Source organism: Corvus brachyrhynchos, unplaced genomic scaffold (genome assembly GCF_000691975.1).
Source record: "Corvus brachyrhynchos isolate BGI_N302 unplaced genomic scaffold, ASM69197v1 scaffold94, whole genome shotgun sequence".
Classification (NCBI taxonomy): Eukaryota; Metazoa; Chordata; class Aves; order Passeriformes; family Corvidae; genus Corvus; species Corvus brachyrhynchos.
Window position 1 is genome coordinate 10165283 of NW_008238330.1, and position 19885 is coordinate 10185167.

The 19885-nt window shown below is 46.2% G+C and overlaps 2 protein-coding genes across 3 annotated transcripts in view; one reads left to right on the forward strand and one right to left on the reverse strand.

Moving 5' to 3' along the window:
- The window catches only part of TMC2 (transmembrane channel like 2), a 32657-nt gene extending 30747 nt beyond the window's left edge, over positions 1-1910 (forward strand). The window contains exons 19-20 of the mRNA XM_008633971.2: positions 58-178; positions 1271-1910. Coding sequence (XP_008632193.1) covers positions 58-178; positions 1271-1524 — 375 coding nt within the window. The 3' untranslated portion in view covers positions 1525-1910. The remainder of the gene's footprint in view (positions 1-57; positions 179-1270) is intronic.
- Positions 1911-15323: 13413 nt separating this feature from the next.
- RPSA (ribosomal protein SA) lies at positions 15324-19879 on the reverse strand. 2 transcript variants are annotated; one of them, XM_017734511.1, is made up of 7 exons: positions 19675-19877; positions 18535-18653; positions 17146-17310; positions 16945-17025; positions 15977-16105; positions 15563-15731; positions 15324-15468 (listed from the first exon to the last, which is right to left on the reverse strand). In XM_017734511.1, the coding sequence occupies exons 1-7, from the start codon at positions 19805-19807 to the stop codon at positions 15374-15376; spliced, it is 891 nt and encodes a 296-aa protein (XP_017590000.1). In that variant the 5' UTR covers positions 19808-19877; the 3' UTR covers positions 15324-15373. The 2 variants fall into 2 exon arrangements, with proteins under 2 accessions (XP_017590000.1, XP_008632108.1); XM_008633886.2 differs by lacking the exon at positions 16945-17025 and having other exon boundaries at positions 17065-17310; positions 19675-19879.
- Between the last annotated feature and the right edge of the window lie 6 nt (positions 19880-19885).

A 19885-nucleotide genomic window follows, 5' to 3' on the forward strand; every position in this document is an offset into this window, starting at 1 on the left:
ATTTCCCAGATTACATCTGCAGTTTTTAACTAAACCAAATGGTTTTCATTGATGCAGCAACGTGAAGAGGAGAAAAACAAGAGAAACAACAAAGCCAGTACCAACCCTATGCTGCAAGATCTGGAGGATTTACTTACACCAAGTATGAAGACTGAAAGTCCCCCTAAACAAGCAGAAGGTAAAAATTAAACAATCTCCCCATAACACTTCTGAAAAGGCTCATTTAGCCACCAAAGTGACTGGGTAGGATTGAGAAACTGGAGGGATACACCTTAGCAAGGGATTGGATGAGTATAATTAGCACAGATTTTGTCCTCTCACATAAGTCCACCTGCCAATGGAAACGCAGGAAGGGCACATTTTTAGACTAGATTATATCTCACACAGGCTTGTTACAGTGGGAATTGTAATCCAAAATTATGGTTCACCCCCCAACTATTAGCCATGCTGGTCATGAAACCAGCAATTTATTCTGGGAGCAACATTTAAATTCCAGTGTTGTTTCTGGGCTGATGAGCTGAGTCAGACTTTTCCTTCCTGAGTTGAGCTTTTCATTGGAAAATTCATCATGAATGAGGCTGAAACTTTTCACAGGATTGGGTTAGGTCTTAGGGTAAATAAATGCATCATGTAAGCTCTGCTGTGGGGGTCCATGACTGGGCAGAAAGAAGCAGGAGGAGGCATTAGCACTCAGGATCTGGGTATTTTCAAAGAAAATGGATCCTTCAGGCTTGATCTCAACCAGCCACTTCCTGACTGCTAGAGCTTCCATCTCTCATTTGTGAAAATCACTTGAAAGATTTTGATTTTATCTTGGTACAGGTGAGAAAAACAGACCAGTGCCACCGTAGCCCCTTTGAATTTAGATGGGCTGAGATGAACTGGAAGGTTCAGAGTAACCCAATACAGATTCCCTCCAAAGCAGACCCAAGGCATTCATTTTATCGGAAATAGTGCTGGCAGTGTTTTGAGTGCACTGAAAATAAAGACTAAAATCAGCAATTACCCGTGACCACCCCATGCCTGGCTAGTAGGATTATCATGTCTTATAAATGCATCAGTAAGAACCTGACAAGAGGGATTGGGCAGCAGAGACATGTACTGGCTGTTGAGTGGGGGCAGAACAGTCTTAGTCCTGGTTTCTTCACTCAGATGCTCAAACACAAATCCTCAGACACTGGTTATTGCACAGAGAAACAGCAGCCGCCGGGGAGAGGATGAAAGGCAGTGTTTGCTCCCAAGAAAATAACATTCATAATCTTTGCTCTAGACAAGAAAATAGAGTCTCTGAATGGAACCAGCCCGGTCAGGAAACCAGGCAGAGGAGAAGTCCTGGATGGCAGCCCCATGGCCAGTGGGAGAGGAGCAGCGTTCACCCCACCATCACAAGTGTTTGTGACACAGCCACGGACATTGGGTGTTCGGGCACCCTACCCTGGCCAGCCCAGGCCATGGGGGTACCCACTGGGACCAGTTCCTGGAAGAGGGAGAGGGCATCCATGCTACCCACGGGCTGCTCGATAACCTCAGTGAAGTTTCTCCTGTTTGACATTAGAATACATGAACTGCATGAACTGTTGTAGTTTTCGTAGGAAACGATTCCTGCATGTTGGACATCCACTCGTGGTGGTGTGTATCTATCCAACACTCTCTAATATAAATTTGTTTAGACACTTAGTAGTACTTCAGAGTTGTAACCCCAAAGGCTGTGCTGATTTTTGTCAGAAGGGAAATGGGAGGCAGTCAGAACAAAAATCAGCCATGATATTGCTGAACTGCTTCACACAGGACACAGCCCTCTGGCCACTAACAGCAGTGACCTTGCTCTGTGGAGCAAGTGCTTGCCAGTCCTTTCAAAGGCTTCTTTAATTAATAAAAGTGGTGTGAGTTTACCTGTCATTTAAACAGAGGTTTCTTGTGGTTTTTTTCTGTTGTTCCTCTGCCTGAAGAATTTAGTATTCTTTAAAAAAATGAGTGTTCCTGCTCAGCCACAAGGCAGCTGCTACTAGGAGTAGAGGATTCCTACCAGAGGAGATTTCGTCAGCTGCATTTTGTCCCTTATGACAGTCTACCTCCTCCAAACTTCCACCTTTTTGTTTCAATCTCACCACTGCTTTCTCTAGGTTCCCACTTTTCTCCTCCTTTCACAGTCTGTTGACAGCAGCTTGCACCATTATTTCAATCCCTGGATATGATTCCTAGCCTAGCAACACCATGCAGCACAACTGAGAGACTAACACTGCCTTGGCCTAGTTTCTGATTATAACCAGTTAGAAATTCCTGGTGCAATTTAAGAACAGTATCATCCTGATCTACAGGACTTCCCAGGATTCTGTGACAGACCTTCTCTGGGTTGACCTGCTCTTTTACACTGACAGTTTCTTCCTGTTGTTGACATAAACCCATCCTGGTCAGCTTAGATCTGGTGTTCAGATACGTTGTTCTTCATAAAAATGTCTATAAAAAAATAAAATTTTTCAAATCCATAACCCTAGATAGTAACAGTTCTGCTAAACCTGGAATATTTGGATTTAAAAAGGTCCTCACTTTGAATTTTTTTCTACTAAATTCCATAAATCTTGTGGAATGCTGTTCAGGACAAGAAACTCAATAACTTATTTCTCCTCTATGTCTTGACAGCACAGAGCATTTGACCTTCAGCCTGGGAATGCCCACCTCTCAGGAGCTGGGAAAAGCAGTCAGGTCAGACATGAAGCAGACTGGAAAAAGGCTTCAGTCTTTCAGGTCTAATACAACAAAAAGTTTTAGACATCTGCTTTTTCACAGAAATTAGGAGCTTAAATATTGTTCTGTGCTTACTTGAAAATAGAGACCTAGCTCATTTGTTGATGTCTGTACTTTATAATAGAGACCAGAGCCCTAGAGAGTGCTTATAGGAGATGCAAGCAAGAGACAAATAAAAGGAGAGTTTGGAATTTCTTCAAAAATTAAATCATTGCACTTTGTTTTCAAATACAGAGAAGTCAATGGATTGTTTCTAGAAATAGCTGTTCCTGGTGCACAGCTCAAAATCAATTTGGCTGTTCCCAGAACACTGCTATGGTCAGGGTTGGTCGTTCTCCCAGGGAGCCTCCATGTGAGAAGCTGTTCATCAGATTTTTTTCCTGGGCTTGGAAGGACGTTTCTCTTTGATGGGTCCCACAGATAAGGTCTTGCCTTGCCTCTTTGCCGTGAGAGTTGCTGATGCAACATGGCTGTGGTGAGCGCTTTGCAGAGATACCCAGTCACTGAACTGGACAAAAGTCAGACAAGAGAAGGTCCTTTCCAGGAGATAGAAGCTGTGGTCCCCCATCTTTCTTTTCAGGTGTCAGACTGATCAGAAAGTGCTGGGGGAAGGTGCTGCCAGCCTGCTAACCCAGCAGGATATCACAGAAACAACACAGTGCCCTGATTTCAGCACAGCTTGTCTGCCTTGCAGATTTTGCTATCTTAGGGAATGGTTGCATATCAAGGAAGAGGGGTCTCCTCCTCTTCACTCCTCAGCTCACACTGAAACACAATTTGGAAAGGGGAGAATGTGGGTTCAGATCTCACTCACCTCTGCTAGAAAACAGAAAGAGGCTGGAAACGTGCGTGTGCATGCATCTGTGCACACAAATAAAGGCAACGAGAGATATGAAGGAGCCATAAAGAACTCCAGACAGGTTTTGAAAGCCAGAGAAGCAGAGACAGACTTAGGCCAGATGAGTAACTATTACAGGATTTGGATACTCTCTGCATCAGGCCCCTGAATCAGACCTGCAATAATATGGAGCATTCCAAAGCACTTTGTCATCTCTGGAGCTCACAACTGCCCATTAGCTAATTACTCTGTCATGGCTTGTTTATCTCTAATTATAATATGTTCAGTTCACCCATTGATCAATGTCTTTTGCAAGCTCAGAGACTCTAGGATACCAGGGCCATAGTATCAGCCTGACAATTCCTGCAGACCAGCGGCGACTCTCTTCCCTGCCTTCAATCCACAATGGGGTCCTCTGTCAGAGCGCAGCAGTTGTGAAAGGTGTAAAAATGCCAACCCTCACTCCTCATACTGACTGAAATGATTGTCCCTGTCTTGGAGTTTTGAGTCCATTTACCAGTTCTTCATGTGCAGCTGAAGGTTAAACGCCACAAACTCACTGGAATATTCAGTAGTGTTTGGTTTCATCCCTGTTTTTCCATTCTTAGAAACAGCAAAAAGCCCTTGTCTGAGCATTGATTTCCAACCCCCTAACATTTGTTGAAAGACTATGTCCATCTCAATCTTTCTCCAGGGATCAGTCTAACTTCAAGGGGAAAGAAAAAAAAAAGATAAAAGCTCAGTGGTAAGTACTGGGAGCCTCCTAGTAACATCTCACACAGCTTATAGCTTGCATTCATAGATGACTAGAAGAACCCTCTGCATTGCAAATTTTTCACATCTTGTACTGCCACTAGCTCAAACACTGCATCCAAAAGGTTTTGATAAAAAAAAACAAGGAAATTTCTAAGCTTAATTATTTTATTATTCTACTCATCAGAGGTTTGGTTTTAAACAGGGAGCTCTCCTGGGCATCAGTTTTTAGTTTTCATGGCCAGGCAGAGCATCTGCTCAGTGTTACTGATGAACAGGAATCTCAGCAAAATAAAAAAAATTAAAAGGACAATTTTGCAAAACGTGGCTAAACATGAGCTGTGAAGAGGATAACAACATGCACTCTTCTCTTAGGGTAGAAAACATAACTCAGACATTTCTATCACAATGTGCTCAGCTGTACACAGGACAAGCTGCTTTCTGTACTCTCAATGAACAGAAAACAGTAGACACCATTAAACAGGTTTGCTCAGAAACCCAGGAAAGAATGCAAAGCATACACTGGTTTTGTATTCAGTACCAAGGCACCCTGGCTTCTCCAAAGCAGAAAAAAAAGCTTTTTGCTGCAGAAGGACTGTAAGTCCTTTTCAAAAGGGAACCTTGAAACACCTGAACTTGTATTTTCAGGTAGCTTATATGAAGCTTTCCAAGGAGAGAAAGGGAAACAAGCACTGAATGCCACCACTACTGACAGCAATCTTTTTCCTGATAACCTCACTTTTTCCAAACAAGCAGTCAAGATCATCTTGAGCTTTCATCCTCTGATCCTATAGCTAACCCTGCACTATGGCAAAGCCCTTTATCACACATTCTGAACCTCCACAGAAATAAAATTGTCACCTTGCCTGAAAATGTGAGCTGCAGAGGTCCTGTGTGTCATCCACCTCTTTTCTTCTTTGGAACCTTTCTCTGATCATGGACAGGGGAGAGGGTTTTCTTGTACCAGTTAACAGCTCTGGGGATGGATTTTTAGTTTCTTTCAGGGTGCTAAGGAGGGTTGTCAGCTGCACATCTAAGCTAAAGAAACCTCTCACCTACAGACAGGCCCCAGACACCACAAGAGCCACTGCAGGGACAAGGGTCACAAGCTGCACTGGCACCAGCACCTGCTGAGAAACTTCCTCTGACAAATCCAGGCAAGGAAGACAACCAAAAACCACTTCCCGACACACAGAAAAAATTCTTGGCGATGGAGACTGGGATTTTATCAGTTTATCCTGTCCCACAAGCTTGAGGAGCCCCATGAGCTCCTGCCTGGCTGGGCAGGAGCTCTGTCAGTGCCAGTCTGGGAATGTCCACCTTCAAGGAGCTGAGCAAAGGAGTCTGGCTAGGTCAGACATGAGGCAGATTCAAAAAGGATTCCCCTTTAAAGGTCTAACCCAAGAAAAACACTTGAGTATCTGTTGCCTCACAGGAATTAGGAGCTTAAATACTGTGTTGTGCTTATTCATGGAGACCTAGCTCTTTTCTTGATTTCTTTGGCTTATAAAAGAGACCAGAATGTTAAATTGCTTCCAGGAAATACAAGCAAGAGACAGATAAAAGGAGACTTCAGAATTTCTTCAAAAATCAGGTGATTGTGTTTTGCTTTCAAGTACAGAGAAGCCAATGGGTCATTTCTAGAAACAGCTGCACCGCTCAAAGGTGGACATTCACAGACCAGCACTGGCAGAAGCCCAGCGAGGCAGGGCCTCTGACAGTGTCAGGAGCATCAGAGTGGCTTCTGTGCTGGTGAAGATGTGCTAAGAATCAACGTAATGTCCTGTGGGCCCTTGAGTTGACCTCAGCAGGCTGTGGGTACAGCAGGTCTGCCATCTTCCTGCACCCCAGCATGTTCTGACCCCTCTCTGCAGCCATGTATCAGCGCTTTTGCTGCCACTCAAGCAGGTCAAACAGGGACCTTGGAGCCTGACCCCCCTACCTCTCTAAACCACATCTCTTCAAAGCAGCAATGTCCTGGTAAGAAAAAAATGAAGTGCTTGCCAAAAGATTTTAAAAGAGAGATTTCCCCCATTTTGATTCATGCTGCATGCAATGTTATCAGCTCTTCAGCCTGACAGCCGTGGGGATTTTTTTCCTCTCTGTCATGGTTTTCTTTCCATTTGCCTGAGCCCTGAGGCAGCAGCTCGTCCTTTGGCAGGAGGAAGCCTGGCTTCATCTGCAGCCAAGGCTTTATCACTCCCAAATGCTCAGATTCAGTTTTCCCCTGGGGAAAAAAGTGACTCTGAAACCCCAGGTTTTCTAGGTCCTGGCCCATTTCTCACACAATGTAGTCATCAATGCTGAATCAGAATTCAGCCTTGTGTTTTAAACGGACTATACCAACACAATGCTGTGTTGAGCTAATGCAGGGAGGCTTGGCTTTGCTGCAGTCACAGCACCCAACTCCCTGGGGTTCCATTCCATTCAGACATCTACAAACATCCAAACTCACTTGTGAGCATTGTCTCTAAATCTTAAATTGGTACCACATCCTCCATGACCTCAGCAAACAGAAGTCACCAAGCTCCCACATGTCTGTGTTTCAGGCACTGAGATCAAGATGAGTGGATTTTTAAAATGTTTCAGAATTGGTATTATTTTCTGCACCACTCCTTCATGATTGACAGAAAAACCAGAGAGCACTGAAGCACAGAGATTTCTCTGCAGCTGGTGCTCCAAGCACGCAGGTGGAGGGAGGAGAGCCGACAGGGAGGGAGGGAGGGAAGGAGGGAGGGATGGATGGAGGGATGGATGCCATTTCCCAGCATCAAGCAGAGGCTTCATGTGCATCAGCCTCAAACCCCCCGGAAAGACCAAATGGACAAAAGTCACCTGAAGGTAGCAGAGAAGCCAAGGGGAGGAAAAGGACAACCACTGAGAGTCTTCTCCACCTCCTGGGGACCAGACCCAGGCAGGAGAGCAACAGTGGGACGCAAGAAGCCCCAGTGCTGAGCTCAGCTGTGCTCCCTGGAGGCTCATGCCCAAGGCAACGAGAGTGGGATTTAGCATCCTTTAACCCAGCTCACAGAGCTGGGAAATCAAGAGGGTAAGAAATTCAACAGCCCTGCACCTGTCTTAGGGCCAGCGTGGGGGTAAGGGCACGCTGTACCCAACACTGCTGTACAAGGCAGTGAAAAAGCTTTTCAAGGAAACAGCTGCAGGATATAAAAGCAGGAGAGCTTCTCCATTAGGAACTGAGCAATGCTTGCACAAGCTGCCAATGTCATCCCTTTCCTGGCAATGTGGGAGGGAGAAAAAATAACTTCAGCTCAGTTGAAAATAAAATGAAAACAACCATAGAGGCGCAGCCCTGTTACCTGGACTGCTTGAGGACAGACAAACCATCACAGCCATCGAGTGTACAGATAAGGTTAGTAGGAGGTGGAACATTATTTTAATGGCATTACTAACTCATTTTTCCAGGGAAGAGCAGCTGCAGAAACATCCCAAGCAGCTGTGCCCTCCTCCTTCCTCCATTCTCTCTCCCTCCCTCATAGCAAAGTTGTTTGGAGGAGCCAAGGCTTTTCCTACAAAAGCCTCCAGATCCAAACCTTCATCTAATTAAGAAACATTTCACACATATGGGACTTCTGGGTTTTTTTGGATAGCAGCAGCAGTAAATAATTCAGTGCCTTGGCAGATGTTCAGGATCTTCAGAATATGAAGGCTATTATCAGATTTATTTTAATAATGTACCTGGAGGGCTCAGGACCAGGAAGAGAGGAAAAAATACCACCACCATAATAAAAATCATGCCTTCTTCATTAGCCAGAGCACTTTGCTACAGCAGCTTGGACAGAGCAGCACAAACACTGCCTGAACATCAACGGAGCTTCACTGCCACCACAGCAGCACCGCTGTGGCTTGCAGGTCCCCCAGCTCCATCAGCAGCTGCTGCAGCATGGAAACAGCTCCAAGGCCAGGGCTGCAGGGCTTTTGCAGAGGGCCCTGACAAACTCAGCTTCTGCTCCTCAAGACGCCCAGCAGTTTTTGGAGGAAAAGGCTGCCACAGCATTTTGATACTGCATTTGCAAATGTAACAAATGAGCCGCTGGCAAGGTTTTCTTCACAAGCAGCTCCAGCTCTGCCTGGGGAACTCTCTGCAGCTTCTGCTCAACTTTCCACACCTCTGTCTTCATGCCCACATAGTATGGGGTTGTGCCACAGCATCAGAGAGCCAGCAGTGGGTAAACATCTGGCTTAGCACTGCCCTGAGCACTGACCTGTGGACAAAAGCAATTCCCTTGAGCAGAAAGGGTGGAAATCTGTTGTAACCCATCTCTGGGGAAAGTCCAGTGTCACTCACATGCCCTTTCAGCACTTTATGTCCTCCCAAATGCCTGTGCCAGTAACTTGGAGGGTACATAGCTTTTAATGGTCTTTGGCTGGCTCTGAGGAGCTGAACTAGTTGTGCTGGAACAGGACAAGTCACCGCTGGGTCTGCAACACTACCATGGTGCCAGTGAAGCCAAGTAGTGTATCTGAACTGGTGATCCATCAAACAGCCCAAACCACCCCATTGTTCGGGATGAACCAGACATACATTGCTTACAGTACTCCTCCAACCCAAAGTCCAGGAGAAAAAACAAATCTCCACCTAAAATAAAGGGTTTCCTCTTTCCTGCCACCACCAGACTTTGAATTCAGAGGAAAGAACATAGAAGGCAAGGCAGAGCCTCTGAAAGTAACATCTGTTTAAACTATTTGTGAGACTACTCTTCCACCCAGCCACAGGTGAGAAGGGAGCCTCTGGGCAGTTTTGGGGGCTCCACAACACCCAGATGCATCCTAGACAGCGTCCCTTAAATCTCACCTAACCAGGAAGATGTGCCAAGCACACGTTTGCCACAGGGGTCCCTATAGTACCAGCAGTATATTGCATGAGCAGCTCCAGCAGCTGCTGAGCTCACCCCAGCCTTGGAGAGCAACAGGGCAGCTGCTCTGTGCCTGATGCCCACCCTGCTCCCCTCGGGCTTACACTGCCCCATGGGAGGCACTCACTGCTCCCCTCCGTATTTTGTGTTGCAATTACCAGCAGAAGAGCAGTGCCTACCAAATGGACACTAGAAGGGAAGGTCAATCCACTGTTCTTGTAATGGTAGAAGATTTAAAATAAAATTTGAAGAAATGCAGAAGCTTGACACTTACCTTAACAGAGCAAGCTCCATCCCTCGGATCCTAGGAGAGTAGAGACAGCACAGGCCACAAAAGAATGGCTTCACAGAGCACTCAACCCACTGGGGCACTACTCAAGAGTTGATAACTTGGCATATTTTAAATCACAAGTCTCAGATTTGACATTTTATGAAGTTCCTTCTTCTATATTCAAGGTATGGTTTGAGAAATCCCAGTTCTCATTTTGAAACAATAAACACAGACATGTAGCTTTCACAGAACAAAAATAAAATTTAAAACAAGAAGTAGGGGCAGCATAGGAGTCAAGGAGGAATCCAAGACACACTTAGGGAAACGAAGTATGACTTGAATTTTATCCCAAACTTTTTCAAAGGGCTGAACCCTTGAAATCAGAAAAACTAATTGCTAGACTTCTCAGCCCTTCTGAGAGAGATGATGGAGAACCACTGGCTGCTTACAGCAGACAAAGTGGGTTTGCCTCACAAAGCCGAGAAGAAAAGACAACAGCACATTCACTCCTGCCCCACACCTGCCCTTGTGAGAAAATGGTAGGAGACACTTCAACCCATGGCACCTGGGGCTCATAAAACCCTACTCAGCTGGCAGCAGGACCTTTTTTTTTTTTTTTTTTTTTTTTTTTTTAATCTTTCCACTCAAATTAGAGCCTCTAACAGCAAAATAACAAGTGGGGGGAAATGGCACACAGTTGATTCCCTCTCTGCATGTGCTGCTTAATTTTTTCATACATAAACAAAGCCAACAGGTGCAGTGAATTGTATACCTGGGAGCTTTGGGAGTACTAGGGAGAAGACAAGTCATTCTAGAAAATGCTGGAAGCAATAAACCAAACAGAAAAGATGAGTTAGAAAGGTTCCAACACGGACTTTCTTCAATTAGGAGCACTTGCAGCCAGCAGCATCCCACACTTGCTCCCTTCGGGAAATTAAAATCAAGATCAAGGTTTGCAGCTGAGCATGGAGGCAACAAGTTTAACATTCAGACACTTATAGAAAAATAGTAGGATTTTGGTTGATTGGGGTTTTTTTAAGTATCTTATGGTCCCTGTGAGACGGCACCATTCTGGTACAGGAAGTCAAAATGCCAGGCCAGGGGCAGCTTTGTACCTTCCCTCCCCGGGTGTCGGCTCTGTCCGGCTCTCCTGCCACGCTGCCAGCGGCGGCCGAGATAAGGACAAACCAGGAATAACAGCCCCATCTACTGGAGACTGAGAAGCGATCCGCACACTCGTATTTTGCAGTTCTGCAACGCACCCCCATCCTAACACCTGCCAGGTGGGAGCGATGCTCGGGTGTTTGCCTGCTCCCGGAAAGCCACTTCTGTCGCCATGCCAGCGTCTGAGTGGCAAAGGCTGGTGTGGTTGTCCTGACCTAGTTCAGACCCAAAAGGCAAACATCCAGACCATCTCCTCCACTCTGAGCATCCCCTGGGCTCTCCAGAGGTAAGGATGCAAACATTCTGGACCCAGTTCCTTGGGCAATGCTAACAAATTCAACACTCCAAGTGAGAACTTGAGCTTTACAGCAGCTTTCCAGGCTGTACGGCCGCACCCTGACATCCCCAGCTGCAGCACAGGAGGGAACAGTGCCAGCACTCCTGTTACGGCAAAAGCCTGCCCCAATCTTAGACACAACTGTCCTCGTGGCAGAGCAGCTCTGAGATTTGAGTCGTGCCACACCTCTCATGCTGAGCTCCCTGCTTTGCAAAACCCTAAATCTGACCCTGACCCACATACGCAATGGAACAGTGTATAGTCCCATTGAGCACCCAAAATGTTGTTTCAGTCCTCAGCATCCACCTCTGGCCCATACAATACACCCTGTTCTCCCCCTCTGAGCTGCTAAACCCCAAGCCCCATACTACAGGTAGTGGGCACAGGCCATCCCTGTGCACTGTGGTACCCCCCTGTCCTGCCCAAGTCACCAGCTGTGACTGTACCAAAATGAGGAGTGAGCTGTGTTACTCAACCCAAGGAACCCTTCCGCATGTGGTGCAATGGCATTTAGCGTGAAGACTAAGGTTTTCTACCAAAGCAGGTTTTTCTGGCCCTCAAAGCATGGTTAGGGAGCCATAACTTCAAAGGATGCATCCTGCATCCGTTTAGAATTTATTTCATTCATGCTTGAACAGAACTAATAAAAGCAATCTTGTAGCCAGTGAAACAAACACTGACAGAAATATTTAGGACTCTGTCACATGAGAAGACACATCAGTTGAACTCAAGTCTTTATTAACACTTTATAAACTGAAGATTTAAGCAGCAGCCCAGAAGAGACATGTTCTTTCAGCTACAGAGATAACAATCAAAAAGGTATCTTCACTATGTAGTTTTGTTCATCATTGACTACTGAGTGTAAATAAAGTATAAATAAAAATGACATGCTTAAGTTGGACAGCAGAAAAATGGTAGTGAGTGTTCTTAAAATCACAAGTACTAAAAAACCAAAGGAAAACAGGTTCAGAAATCAGTGCCCCACAAAGCAAGGAACTGAGAAAATCAGTGTTGTGACATAGCAACTCTACCCATGCCCAAGGTGTTTATCAGTCTGCCTCTTTGCAGGGCTGATAATCAATAAAGTTCTTTACTCCCAGTGCAACACACAACTGTAACACTGTTCTACCTTTACCTGCCATACAGACTCGATGCAGAGGAGGTTTTCACCAGCTCTGAGGCTTTGTGGTTTTCACAAGCTCTAGGCTGCAAGGGCTGGGAGCTGGCAGTGCCAAGCATTAGCTGGAGGAAAGAAAATGCCTGAAATGCTGGCTGATGTCTCTTTGGAAGCTGCAGGGCAGGGGGGAGATGCTCCAGCAACACCTTGGTCCTCTAGCAATAATGAGATAAATCTGGAATCTTTCTTTTTGCTCCCTCTGCCAGGACATACATGCTCAAGATACTTCATCTGTCCAAAGAAGGTTCAAGAGACACAGCTTTGGAGAGTGCTGCATTCATGACAGTTGCAAATTTGCCATGTGCGTTACTCCACGGAGTCTATCTCCATCAAGATGCTATTAATCCAAGGAAGAAAAAAAAATTTATATTACATGATCCACTCCAACTAGATGCTCATAGTCCTGGGTGGGGAGGAAGCCTCCTAAGAGGAGCAGTGAGGTGAATTCATCAATCACACACACTTTAGTTTCCTTTCCATGCTTACTTACATGGTGCACGGACTTCAATAAACAGGCTCACAATATGAGTACACCATACTCCTGAAAGTCAGCATCAAACATACCATAGCCTTGTTCAGTTTTACAAAGCAAAACAGACTACAGATGCAATGAGGGGAACATTTTTGCAGCCTGGATTTAAGCAGAGAGATGAATCTCTTTAACTGTGCATAAAACCCTTTGCTTCCTACAAAAGAAAAGCCTTGGTATAATCCTACAGTAATACATGGATACTAAAAATATTGTGATTATTTGGGCAAAGAAGTGGGCAAAGAAGTGACTGGAGTGGGAAAGGAACATCTGTGAATGGTGGCATATAAATTAGGGAGGGAACTAGAGAGCACATGTGTGAGAGATTCATGGATCACACAGTAGCACATTGGCAAGGCCTCCAACAGCTCATTTCTCCAGAGGGGTTATACGATGCTCAGCAACACCAGCCAGCTCCTGTTGAGACCAACTCTGGAAGAAGGCTATCCTAAGCACACCTAGCTCCATTTAACCCAGCTCCATCAACCCAAATCAACCACAAAGAGAAGGTCACAGAGAAAGGAAACACTACCATGACCCTCAGTGGAAATTGTCACTATACAGAGACCTCTGCCTAAGCCATTTTGGGTCAAATCAGATGAATTCAGAACAACACAGTTACAAGTTCCCTGCTGGCTTTATTCAACATCAACACTGCACTTGCCAGAAAAGAAAATGCAATAATAAACAAGCCAGTGTCTCTAGGATTTGCTCCTGCCTCCTCTACCTGCTCCTCTACACTGCCTCAATAGATTACATCTGCCAGGTATTTGCCACAGGGGAAGCTCTCAGATGTAGGATCTTCTGCTATGTCTCTGCTGCTGTCTCCACTCATGTGCTGAGACCTTTCCTTCCCTGGGCCGCTGAGGATCACAGCCTTCCTGCAATGCATCCTCTGCTGTCACAGCCAAGGCTGCCTCCTTCTCTGAAAGGCTGCTATTCATCCCCTCTCCAGTGCTGCAGGCAAACGAGCTCTCCCACTCTACCCCAGTTAATTAACCCAACACGGTGATTCTGAACCCACATGCAGCGATCTGCCTCCTGACCAGGCTGTGCACATCCACCTGCCACTGCCAGTCCTCAGTTCTAAGACCAACAATCATGAAAGTCGAAGTGATACTTAAGGAAATACTTAAATGAAAACAGCCACATTCCAGAAACACTCCAGGAATATTTCAGTAGCAAGTACTCAGAAGTGATCGACTTAAAACAGCACCATCACCCACACAGGAGCTGTCTGATGACTTCTACACACTCGTTAGCAGGAACACATTCGCATGAAGAAGTTACACAACAGATGAAGAAAAGGGACAATGGTGAAACAGTAGGAGCAGAGATTCAGTGTACGGGTAAGACTGTGCTCTGAGTTTGCAAATTTTTAATGTGGCAGAGTGAATACAAAGTCCAGGCCAACAAACCTTTTGGGATAATCTCAGATCTGGGGAGTCAATCAGCAGGTGCTGTACAGGCTGTCCTCAATCCAGCTACAACACCCAACCTTAGTCCCAAAATGACCAGGCTCTCAATCCACCCAACACACAAGTGACAGACCTCAGGTGGCAGGAAGGAGCCTCCCCCCGAAGGGTGCTGGAAAGTAAAGTACTGGAGGATGTGCCACAAGCACACATCTGAGGGACACGGTGCACAAACAGAACAGGGAGGGCTCTTTCAGGAACAAATGAAGTGCTCACCTGCCTCTTGGCTAAATACTGTTCATTATCAACAAAATCTTTAGTCACCTTGCATGTAATAGGTAAAGACAAGAAGAAGAAAGATCAGTCTCCTTTGGACAGATACTGTGCAGTAATATGCATAACTTGCTTTAGGCTTTTTTTACTGCTAATATGCACTATTACAGCAAAATGAAATGAGCACATGTCAAGAGAAAAGATTCTTTTACAGGTTGATTGGCAGTGCTGAAGGTACAAAAAGGAGAATCTGCAACTACACAAATATGGAAAAAAGGATCCAATCTGAGCAATCTTCACCTCCAACAAACAAAACCTCATTTCTCATGGTGAAGGGTTTACCTTCCATTACTGCCAATAATCACAGCAATATAATCCTCAAGAATTGAAGCAGATGAATTAATATGGTGTTTTTTTTCTTGAAGATTCCTGCAGTACTTTTGAAGAAGTAATTGATAATACTGATGCTAAAGCTAGGACTCCAACAGAGGAGCAGCTGCCACTCAAGGGCTCTGTTCGCCACACTGTGCAGTCAGGCCACCTCCCACACCTGGTCACCAGAACACCCTGCAAAGGTGTGAAACCCCAAGGAGAATGACAAGAACAGCCCATCTGGGTGGGCCCAGTGGGGCTGCTAAAAAAAAAAGAAATCAACCAAAAGCAAACTGCTTTGCTCCATGTCACCACCTCCTCTCCGGAGAGTACACACACTGCCAGCTCCTCACCTGGGCGGAGCCAGGGAAGCAGGGAAATGTGAAACCAGCCCCAGACACTGACACAGACAGGAGGGGCAGCCCAGTGAGCTGCTGCAGGCAGGGACAAAGCCCACAGCCCCCAGCTCCATTCAGCAGGGTGTAACAGACACCCTGCTCTTGGCTGAGGACTGTGCCCCATGCTACCCATGCACCACCAGCCAACAACTCTACAAACGCAGTACCAGCACAGCGTGTACTAAACCAGCCTTTATTTCTCTCACAGTACAGCAGGGCTGAAGTTAAGACCATTCTGTGGCAGTGCCAACCCACTCAGTAGCCTGGGCTGTGGGAGCTGCTGACCAGTCCTCGGTGGCAGGCTGGGCACTCCAGTCCTCTGCAATCACAAAGACAACAATACTTAGTGCTCCCCAGCTCCCTCCACCCACAATACCCCTCACCCCCTCCCACAGACACCTCCCCAAACTGACCTGTAGGAAACTGCTGGATGGGCACAGACGGGACCTGCACTCCCTCAGACCAATCTGCAACCTCAGGCTGAGGAGGAGCAGTGAATTCAGGTGCTGGAGCCGTCCATTCAGTCTGGAATTCCTCCTTCGTCACTGCTTTCTCGGCAGCCGCCTGCTCCTCCTTTTCAATCTGCAATGCAAGAGCCCAGCCTGAGTCTCCCAGGAACACAACCCAGAACACAACCCTTACTATCAAATATCAGGCAACAGGCACCAACTTGCAGTACAATTAACCAGCCACCACATTAAAGTGTGAAGTGCAATCATTACATTGGCAAAACCTGTCCTCGACAGCAGACACACAGGACCATGGGATAGGAGCACAAGCAAAACATCTCAGAGAGAGAGACACACTTCCTGCCATGAGGCTCCTACCTCCTCAGGATCCCTGTAGAAGTACAAGTCAGGCATGACTTCCCAAGGGTGCTCACGGGAGATGGTGCCACGCATGCGCAGCACCTCCCGAGCCAGCATCCACCACATCAGACCCACTGAGTGGGCTCCCTGGAACAGAAAAAAGTAGCTAAGAGTTGCTGTAACTAAACTTTTGCAGAAAGAGCAAAAGACTCATTTGCACCCAATCCAAGGTTCTTGCTTGGTGAAGTACATTACTTGCCAATGCCAAACTTATGTACTTGGGCTCAAAAAAAGGGCAACTTTTCAAGTTCCCACTGGCATTTTCATAAGTCATGGCGCCATTACAACATGGCCTGAAGTAACTCTCCTGTTATGGAGTTTCATGTGGCTCACCACTCTCACGTGAATCTCATCCAAAAGACAGGGATAATGCTCACCACGTACTCAAGAATGAAGAAATCGAAAACTTGACCGAATAAACAAAGCTTACACACATCCTCACGTGTGGCTTACACTAGTTTTGGTGACTGACATCTAGATAAAGATCAAAGATAGCTTCTCATCTTCCTAGACTTTACCTTTCAGGTGATTTCTGGCAAGGTAATGTTTCAGAGCAGTCTCTCCCTCAGCTCACTTTATCTTTCATGCATATTCATGATCTGTGGCAAGAAGGACTATCAAACTCCACTCATTGGGCCACAAAGACCCTCATGGCGTCAGCGAAAAATCCTGCCAGGTTACTATAGCACACGTCCTACACTTGAGAGTTCCTTGGCCAGAAACCAGCCTCAGCTCCAAGCTCCAACTGTGTGCAGTTTATTTTCTCCTCCCCACCCGCCTGCCAGTTTGCAGGAGACATTAGTTAGCTCATCCCCCAAGGAAACTGGTGAGATACAAGCCAACCCTCACTTGCAGAAAGTATGCATCTTGGAAGCCCACGGCATGCTCTGGAGGAAGCTGCCTGGAATGCCAGAATGAAGTGTTACCTTGTTATTGCAGGGAATAGCGATATCCACGTAGCGCAGCGGGGAGTCGGTGTTGCACAGGGCGATGGTGGGGATGTTGACATAGGATGCCTCTGTCAGCGGCTGGTGGTCAGGCCGGACCTTGTTATTGCAGGGAATAGCGATATCCACGTAGCGCAGCGGGGAGTCGGTGTTGCACAGGGCGATGGTGGGGATGTTGACATAGGATGCCTCTGTCAGCGGCTGGTGATCAGCCCGGGGATCTGTAACCACCAGGAGCCGTGGCTCACGGAAAGCCGCCTGGATCTGGTTTGTGAAGGTGCCAGGGGTGAAACGCCCGGCAATAGGAGTAGCCCCAGTGGCAGCAGCAAACTTCAGAACCGCACGCTGCAAAAGGGACATGGCAAAGGTGAAGCAGAAGTGCATTTCAACCAAGCCAGAAAACTGCATTTCAACCAGGTCACTGTCAGTGAACATGCACGAAATTTAACTGAACTATTTGTGTCAATTCCTGTGAAATCAGGGCTCACCACCTCAGAAGGAGACCAAATAAAAATGTTACTGAAAAGAGCTACACCATGAGTTTAAAAGATCATATCCACCAGCAAAGCGGGAAGTCACGATATGGAAAAAGGCCTTCTCTTCCCCTAAAGTTATTGGCAAGCTCTACTTTAAACTCTCATAATCAGATCGTGAAAAGGGGAATAAAACAAAAAGCTTACGAAAAAAGCAAAGCACATTTTCTTCCACTATTTCTACATCCTTTCATTATCCAGGAACTTGAAGGAACTACAGGAAAAAACTCAGCAGTAAATACACACAAATTGTAGCTGTGTCCATTGAAATTGCAGTTGGCAGTTCTTATTCAATTACAACAGCTTTTAACTTCTCAGGCATGTGGCAGGGCCTACTATCAAACTCCAATCCTAGAGGGAGTCCCTCCCTCTCCTGGCGTTAGCGAAAACCCTGCCATCCTTTGCTGTCGCACACTTCCGACACTTGAGAGCTCATTGGCCAGAAACTGACCTCAGCATCAAGCTTTAATAGCGTGCACATCAAGCCCACGGGAAACCAAATTTCCTTTCAGAAACCCACCCCTGAATCTCCCTAAACATTTGTGGCCCCACCTGCAATTACCTAAAGAAACTAAGCTCAAAAACTCCAGTGACTAGCAAGATTTAAAGGTTATCACCTTCTACAACAGAATGTTTTTGCTAAAAATTTAGAGTTAAAATTACAAATATACCTTCCTCAGTAACAGAGAAAATTTCTTCTTTGACAACTTTTCTATCACGTGCTTACTGCCCCCAAAAATTCAGTGCCAATGACACACAGTATTTCAGGGAAGAAGGGGCCACCAGGGGACTGACTACTAATATGACAGAAATCCAACAGGAAGAAGGATATGGAAGAAAAACAAGTCCTCAAACACCCTGAAATGGGGAGTAGGTTTTAAGCTGCCAAGTGCAACACAAAAACCATGTTTACAGAAAGCATTCCTATAGTTAAAACTGGTGTTATTGCCTATTATCGCCAAGCTGTCACTGGCAGGCAACGATGCATGGCAGGGGAGTCCTGCTGCCAAGACTGCAGGCTTCCTGATGTCCATACCTGTCCAGTGTTCCTGGAAGAAATGACGCTCACATCAGCTGGGTTCTCAATGGCAACAATGGCACGAGCTGCCAGGAGCAGCTTTTCCCAGGTCCTTTTCAGATTGATGATGTAAATACCTGTTGGCAACAAAAGGCTTTAGAGGACCCACCAAATACAAGATGCTAAAACAGGATAGCACTCTTCTGCTATTAAACCTGTCACATGGCTGTGGTTACTCCAAAATTCATAGAATCATCATCAAAGTTGGAAGAGACCTTTAAGATCATCCCATCCAACCGCTCACCCAGCAGGGTCACTGTAACCACTAAACCATAACACCCAGAACCATATCCAGGTCCCTCTTAAAGGTGACTGGGCAACCTATTCCACTGTCTGATCACCCAAGCAGTGATTTTTTTTTTTTTTTATTATCTAATCTGAAACTTCTTTGTCTCATCTTAAGGCCATTTCCTCAGGTCCTCTGACTGCTGGCAGGTAAAAGAGCCTGGCCCCTCCTTTCAGGAAGTTGTAGAGAACGATAAGGTCCCCTCTAAGCTTCTTCTTCCCAAGACTAAACAAAGCTCCTTCAGTCATTCCTCACGAGGTTTTCCAGACCTTTTAAAAGCTTTGCTGCCCTTCTCTGTACATGCTCCAGCACCTCAATGTCCCATATGAAATGACATTCTAGCCTCATTCTAGCTAGTGGAAAGCTACTCCAAGGAAAATCGTCCCCTTATGGTTTTAAGGTCACACATTCCAGCATCTGCCACCAAGAACCTACACGTGGTATGAGCTTTAACCTTTTTTTTTTAAAAAGAGGGCAGCTTAGATTGAAGACCAATGCAAACAAGGAGGAATCATTACTAAGATATTAAAACCATTTTGTTAATTTAGTCAAGAACTAGCAAAATTGCCCAAACCAGCTGTGAGTGATTTACCAAATTCCACAATCAAGATAGTCAAGAACTAGGAGAATTGTTCCAAAATCTGTATTTCATTCTACTTCTCTGAGTTAACACTGTTTGGTCATCAAAGGCATCTGCTCCTTTCAGGCCATGGAGAAGCCATGCTAAAGAGCACAAGCACTTTCCTGCTCCCCCCAGCTGTGCCCACAAGATCACAGCTGCCCAACCCGGGCCACCTCTCCCGCCTATTTACCATCGCTCTTCCTTTTGTAGATGTACTGCTCCATCTGGAAGTCGAGGTTGGTACCTCCCAGGTGGGTTCCGGCAGCGAGGAATTTGAGGACATCCTCCTCCTTCATCTGCAGGACGTCGAGGCCTCCGGACATTGTGGGGTTTCCCTTTGGAAGCAACGACAGGGAACCTGCGGGCACGGGGACCGGGCTCAGCCCGGGGGGGACGCGCCA